General features: G+C 40.3%; 1 protein-coding gene across 2 annotated transcripts in view; it reads left to right on the top strand.

The window, feature by feature from the left end:
* The window catches only part of CRYM (crystallin mu), a 29,609-nt gene that overhangs the window by 9,038 nt on the left and 12,964 nt on the right, over window positions 1-7,607 (top strand). The window contains exons 5-6 of one of the 2 annotated variants that reach the window (XM_028498535.2): window positions 4,327-4,510; window positions 6,434-7,441. In XM_028498535.2, coding sequence (XP_028354336.1) covers window positions 4,327-4,510; window positions 6,434-6,585 — 336 coding nt within the window. In that variant the 3' untranslated portion in view covers window positions 6,586-7,441. Of the gene's footprint in view, window positions 1-4,326; window positions 4,511-6,433; window positions 7,442-7,607 lie in introns of those variants that run through there. The other variant, XM_007120553.3, reaches the window with a different exon arrangement.

The following is a 7,607-nucleotide window of genomic DNA, read 5'->3' as shown; positions in this document are numbered from 1 at the left end:
TGTGTATTCTTGCTTCCTTTGTCAGAGATTAATTGACCATAGGTCTGTGCATTTATTTCTGGGCCATCTAACCTGTTCCATTGATCTATGTGTCTCTTTTTGTGCCAATACCATGGTATTTTGATTACTGTAGCTTTGTAGTATAGTCAGAAGTCAGGGAGCCAGCACTGTTTTTCTTTCTCAGGATTGCTTTGGCTATTCAGGGTCTTTGGTGTTTCCATACACATTTAAAAATTTTTTGTTCTAGTTCTGTGAAAAATGCCATTGGTAATTTGTAGATTACCTTGGGTAGTTAGTCATTTTGACAATATTGGTTCTTCCAATCCAAGAACACGGTAATCTTTCCATCTGTTTGTGTCATCTTCAATTTCTTTCATCAGTGTCATAGTTTTTGGAGTACAGGTCTTTTTACCTCTTTACGTAGGTTTATTACTAGGAATTTTATTCTGTCTGTTGCAGTGGTGAATGAGATTGTTTCCTTAATTTCTCTTTCTGATCTTTAGTTGTTAGTGTATAGAAATGCAACAGCTTTCTGTGTGTTGATTTTGTATCCTGCAACTTTACCAAATTCATTGATGAGCTCTAGTAGTTTTCTTGTAGCATCCTTAGAATTTTCTATGTATAGTATCCTGTCATCTGCAAATAGTGACAGTTTTACTTCTTCTTTTCCAGTTTGGATTCCTTTTATTTCTTTTTCTTCTCTGATTGCTGTGGCTAGGACTTCCAAAACTATGTTGAATAAAGGTGGTGAGGTGAATAAAGGTGTCTTGTTCCTGATCTTAGAGGAAATGCTTTCAGCTTTTCACTGTTGAGTATGATGTTAGCTGTGGTTTGTCATATATGGCCTTTATTATGTTGAGTAGAGGAAATGCTTTCAGCTTTTCACTGTTGAGTATGATGTTAGCTGTGGTTTGTCATATATGGCCTTTATTATGTTAAGTTATGGTCCCTCTATGCTCACTTTCTGGAGCGTTTTTATCATAAATTGGTGTTGAATTTTGTCAAAAGATTTTTCTGCATCTATTGAGATGATCATATGGTTTTCACTCTTCAATTTGTTAATGTGGTGTATCACACTGATTGATTTGCAAATATTGAAAATCCTTGCATCCCAGGCATGAATCCCACTTGATCATGGTGTATGACCCTTAATGTATTGGTGGATTCAGTTTGCTAGTATTTTGTTGAGGAGTTTTGTATCTATGTTCATCAGTGATATTGGCCTGTAATTTTCTTTTTTTGTGGTGTTTTTGTCTGGTTTTGATATCGGGGTGATGGTGGCCTCATAGAATAAGTTTAGTAGTGTTCCTTCCTCTGCAATTCTTTGGAATATTTTCAGAGGGATAGGTGTTAACTCTTCTCTAAATGTTTGATAGAATTTGCCTGTTAAGCCATAACGTTCTGGACTTTTTGTTTGTTAGGATTTTTTAATCACCGTTTCAATTTCAGGGCTTGTGGTTGGTCTGTTGGTATTTTCTGTTTCTTCCTGATTCAGTTTTGGGAAATTTGTCCACTTCTCTTAGGTTGTCCATTTTACTGGCATATAGTTGCTTGTAGCAGTCTCTTATGATCCTTTGTATTTCTGTGGTGTCTGTTGTAACTTCTCATTTTTCATTTCTAATTTTATTGCTTTGAGGCCTCTCCCTTTTTTTCTTGATGAGTCTGGCTAAAGGTTTATGAATTTTGTTTATCTTTTCAAAGAACCAGCTTTTAGTTTCATTGATCTTTTCTATTGTTTTCTTCTACTCTATTTCATTTATTGCTGCTCTGATCTTTACAATTTCTTTCCTTTTATTAACTTTGGATTTTATTTGTTCTTTTTTCTCTGGTTGCTTTAGGTGTAAGTTTAGGTTGTTTATTTGAGATTTTTCTTGTTTCTTGAGGTAGGCTTGTATAGCTATAAACTTCCCTCTTAGAACTGCTTTTGCTGCACCCCATAGGTTTTGGATCATCGTGTTTTTGTTTTTATTTGTCTCTAGGTATTTTTTTATTTCCTGTTTGATTTCATTAGTGATCCAGTGTTTGTTTAGTAGCATATTGTTTAGCCTCCACATGTTTATGTTTTTTACAGTTCTTTTCCTTGTTGGTTTCTAATCTCATAGCATTGTGGTCGGAAAAAATGCCTGAAATGATTTTAATTTCTTAAATTTACCTAGACTTGCTTTGTTGCCCAGCGTGTGATCTGTCCTTGAGAATGTTCCATGTGCACTTGAGAAGAATGTGTATTCTGCTGCTTTCAGGTGGAATGCTCTATAGATATAAACTAAGTGCATCTGGTCTAACGTGTCATTTAAGGCTTGTGTTTCCTTATTGATTTTCTGTCTGGATGATCTGTCCATTGATGTAAGTGGAGTGTTAAAGTCCCCCACTATTACTGTGTTACTGTCGATTTCCCCTTCTATGGCTGTTAGCGTTTGCCTTATGTATTGAGGTGCTCCTATGTTGGGTGCATATATATTTACAATTGTTACGTCTTCTTCTTGGATTGATCCCTTGATCATTGTGTAGTGTCCTTTGTCTCTTGTAACGGACTTTATTTTAAAGTCTATTTTGTTTGATATGTGTATTACTACTCCAGCTTTCTTTGGATTTCCATTTGCATGGAATATCTTTTTCTATCCCCTCACTTTCAGCCAAATTCTCTGGGGGCTCCTTCTTCCAATGCCAGACCCCCAGACTGGGCAGCCTGACATGGGGCTCAGAACTCTCAGTCCTGTGGGAGAATCTCTGCAGTATAATTATTTTGCAGTTTTGGATCACCCACCCAGCGGGTATGGGATTTGATTGTGTCCTGAATGCACCCCTCCTACCTTCTTGCTATGGCTTCCTGTTTGTCTTTGGAAGTAGCATATGGTTTTTGGTAGGTTCCAGTCTTTTTTGTTTTGGTTGTTCAGCAGTTAGTAGTGATTTTGGTGTTTTCATGAGAGCAGGTGAGCTCAGGTCCTTCTACTCTGCCATCTTGTCCTGCAATTCTCATGGTAGTTCTAGTCTTAGTTTTTTGAGGAACATCCATACTGTTTTCCATAGTGACTACACCAATTTCCATTCCCACCAACAGTGAACTCAGTTTCCCTTTTCTCCACATCCTTGCCAACACTTGTTATTGTATTCTGATAGTCATCATGCTGAGGGAAATGGAGGTGATATCTTATTGGGGTTTTGATTTGCATCTCCCCTATGTTCCAGTGATGTTGAGCATCTTTTCATGTGTCTGTTGCCCATTTGTATGTCTTCTTTGGAAAAATATTTATTCAGGTCCTCTGCCCATATTTAAATAAGGTTGCTTATTTTTTAATATTAAATTTTATAATTTCTTTGTATATTTTGAATATTAACCTCTTAAAGTTTTAATCATGTTAGATATACACAGTTGTATGTACTGTATTTTCACTGAATGTTGTAACACCATCACTTTTCCAGATTACTTAATTTTTGTATAGTATTTCATATTTTTCTATCAAGAAAGGTGGTATAGTTAACCATTCTCTTATAAATGGACATATTGTATTGTTTTTCACCTTAGTTAATGAACTTACTCAGACATAACATTTATTTCCATATTTATTATATTTCCTTATGAGAGATTCTTTAGGCCTTATTTTCAGTTGAAGGCTGACAGCTGCCACCACAGACATCAAAATCTGTTAAGCAAGCAAGCAAGTCCCCACCTCCTGGTGATGCCAATGACCCACCCTCTCCCTGCCAGCGCTTCCCAGGAATCTAATTGTAGCTATTACTCTTGGCCTTCTACTCTGCTGCACCATTCACTCCTAAAACCCTTCCAAATTTTAATTCCCTACATATCCTTCAGAGATCAAGTTATTCCAAGCACAGCCTTGCACATCCTGTTTGTGAATCTCATACCTGTTATGACTCCTTTACAGACTCCCAAACATAAACTGTGAGTTTGATACTGACTTGGCCTGTTATCATTTGCATTTTGCAGACATGAAAACTTAGGCTGAATGAAGTTAAATATACTTCAGAAACAGTAAGTGACAGAGCAAGGATTGATTCTAAGCCTGTCTAGCTCCAGAACTTGCTCTGCTAATCTTTAAGCTATATAGTAGTTATTAAGCTACTGAGGCTGTGCGTCCCAAGCTAGAAATGAAAAACCTCCCCCCTTCTTGAAGGGGAATGGGATAGAGAAAGGTCATTTTCAAATGTCTGGCCCAGACAAATGTACATTCACCATACAGAATGATTTAAATAACTACAGCCCTAACCCCAGAGTGGTTCAACTTTTCCTTGCACCCTTGGGCTTAATGAAACATAAACAGCCAAATAATCATGGCACCAATGTCCCTCTTGTTACCCCCAATGAAGGTGAGGATATGGAACCGCACCAAAGAAAATGCAGAGAAGTTTGCGAACACAGTGCAAGGAGAGGTACGGGTCTGTTCATCGGTTCAGGAGGCTGTGACAGGGGCAGATGTGATCATCACAGTCACCATGGCAACAGAGCCCATTTTGTTTGGTGAATGGGTGAAGCCCGGGGCTCACATCAATGGTAAGCAGAGTGGCTCCATGAGCCTTGGGTGGCCAGACTCTCCCTTGGCTGGACCAAGGGGGCTGCATCTGCAGAGCTGTTTTACTCATGCAAAATGCTTGAGCTTTTTAATGGCCTCAGAAACATTTGAGTCCTGAAAAAAACGATACTCATTCCAAAATATGAAACAAAAATCACAAACCTGAAACTAATAAATTTAATTAAAGTTTTATAAAGTGTATCATTATAGCAAATGATCAATTATAGCTGAGTTCTTAAATGTCATGAAATTTAAATTACAAAAGCCAAATGACTCACTTGTTCTTTAACAACACTTGGAATTACAAAAACAAATTTTTTAAAATTACAACACAAAAGACATTTAATGTGACATGTGGATGCTTTTTAATATGTGGGATAGGATAGTTGGGACTCTAAACATAGAGTTCCTGGGGCCTCTGAAGATCCTCAAATGGCCCTGGGGGTTATAACAAGATCTGGTCTATATTGAATACTTAATATTGCAGGTGCTATTCTAAATTCTTTGTATGTACTATATCACTGAATCCTCACAACAACCATATGAAGTAGGAGCTATTATTATCATGACCCCCATTTTACAGGTAGGTAAACCAAGGCATGGAAAGATTAAGAAACTTGCCCAAAGTCAGAGGTTCTTAGAGGCAAAACTGGGATTTGAACTGAGATAATACACCCTCAGAGCCCAAGATCTTAAATGATACCCTATGTTATCTTTCTATAAGAAGACTGGATTCTGATGAGCAAGCCAGTTGAAGACTCAAGAATTTAAACATGGTATCAGTGCCCCATGTTTTAGTGACAAGCACATAGTGTGAACTCAAAATCTAAAATGTCTGCACACACGTGCAAGGGCCAAGAATCATGATTATGTGTTCATTCACAAATATGTATTGAATCCCTACCATGTGTCAGGCACTGTTCTAGATGCTGAGGATGCCACAGTAAACCAGCAATCAAGATCACTGCTTTCCCGCTGCTTACATTCCAGAGAAGGGAGGTAGACAACAAAAAAGTAAGCGAATAGATGAGCTAGATAGTTCCAGCTGAAGATAAGTTCTATAAAGGAAACGAAACGTGGTATGATTGAGCAATGGGCCATAGCAAATTGAAGGTCTCATCCTGTGTGGGACTGGTATTATGAATGTGGGTCCAGGGGGTAGGTCTTACTATTCATAAAGCCAGACTCGAACAGTAAGACCATTTCTGGAAGGACTTAGGGAATCAAGAGAAACCAGTTCTTGGTGAAATGGACAAGAGCTGAATCTTCAGCAAGACTGACTTGATATTTTTTCAGCTTTTTCTTTTTTTTTTCCAGCTTAAAACAGCACATATTTATTATCTCAGTTTCTGTGGTTAGGAGTCTGGGCATGGGTTAGCTAAGCCCTCTGCTCACACAAGGATGAAATCAAGGTGTTGTTCAGGCGGCAATCTTATCCAAAGCCCGGAGTCTTCTTCCCAGCCCAAATGGTCATGGCAGGTTCCTTGTGTTGTAGGACAAAGGTGCCCTTTTCCTTGGGGCTGCTCTCAGCTCCTAGAGGCTGTCCACATTCCTTTTCATGTGGACGCTCTACCTTCAAAGCCAACAACAGAGACTCTCCCTCATGTTGGATTCCTCTCACACTTTGAGTCTCCCTCAAGGAGGGCTGACTTGATTTTGAGTTAAGCCATCTGGTAACTTCCCCTAGCCTAAAGACGAAATTGGTTTATGTATTCACAGAGGCATTAAATATACTTAAGTATGTTATAAGTGCAGTCAACAGGGAAACACCATCAACAGATTTTACTTACTTTACAGCTTGGCTAAAGATACGCCCAATTCCAACCTCCCCTGCACGTCCCTCATCCTATCCCTGCAGCCCAACAGCCAGCGTTTGACCCTCGCCCATTCTCGCCCCACTGCAGGAAGGCCAAGGCCCAGCCCGAGTCAAGCCCCTCCCTTTGCTGCCCGGACCATCTCCATCAGCCTCAGTGGCCTTATGCAGCCCTTCGAGAATTCACCCTGCTCCAGATTGGGGGGAACAAGAGCAATCAGAAGAGGTGGCTTGAGAAGCTAGGGTTTTTCCCACCAGCTTATGATTTATTTATGAGCTTCATTAGTTGGTGCTTCTGTTCTATAGCACTTCTCACACAAACAGCCTTCAAGATGGACATTTTTACATCACTCTCTTTGAAAATTAGAGTGAGGGAGAACAGCAGGAGAGGGAACAAGTAGAGAAAACTGGATGGCAGTGAGAGAAGGCTTGTAAATGCTGCCTTATATTTGTATAAAGCTTTATAGCAGTTTCCAAAGACTGGCTGGCATGGGCCGGATCCAGCCAGCAGATGTTTTTTTCAGACCATAGAGTGTTCTGAAAATCAAGAACTAACACATGCAAATAGATTTCCTGCTTCTCTTTTAAAAAAGGAGCAGGGGTAGGGGGGGATTTCTAACAGTGGCCCTGCATTCTCACATGGCAACAATTAGCTTGAGCTGAACAATAGCTGTCCCCTTTAGAAGGGTCTGCTTTCTTCTCTGTACCTCAGTCTCCACCATTTCCAATCCACTTCCTCTGACCAGTTCTGCTCATTTTCATTACCTTCCTGGCCCTGCAGGCATTTGGTTGCAGCCTCTGCGTATCCCTGTGTTCCAGTGCCAGGAGTCATGATTCCTTGGATTCATCATTATGGTTCTGGGCTCTGCAGAGGATGTGAAACCTTGGTGCCAGGGTGCAGCAAGTTTCCTCTTTATTGGGGCTTCTCTCTGACCCTAACACTGGGCTCTTTTCTTGTGAATTAAGAGAGAAGTGGTTGGGGCTTCCCTGGTGGCGCAGTGGTTGAGAATCCGCCTGCCAATGCAGGGGACACGGGTTTGAGCCCTGGCCTGGGAGGATCCCACATGCCACGGAGCAACTAGGCCCGTGAGCCACAACTACTGAGCCTGCACGTCTGGATCTTGTGCTCCACAAGAGAGGCTGCGACAGTGAGAGGCCCGCGTACCGCGATGAAGAGCGGCCCCCGCTCACCGCAACTAGAGAAAGCCCTCGCACAGAAACGAAGACCCAACACAGCCAAAAATAAATAAATAAATAAATTTATT

This window comes from Physeter macrocephalus, chromosome 14 (assembly GCF_002837175.3).
Source record: "Physeter macrocephalus isolate SW-GA chromosome 14, ASM283717v5, whole genome shotgun sequence".
NCBI classification, from domain to species: domain Eukaryota; kingdom Metazoa; phylum Chordata; class Mammalia; order Artiodactyla; family Physeteridae; genus Physeter; species Physeter macrocephalus.
Note: the sequence above shows the minus strand (reverse complement) of the source record. Positions and strands in the feature narration are given on the sequence as shown.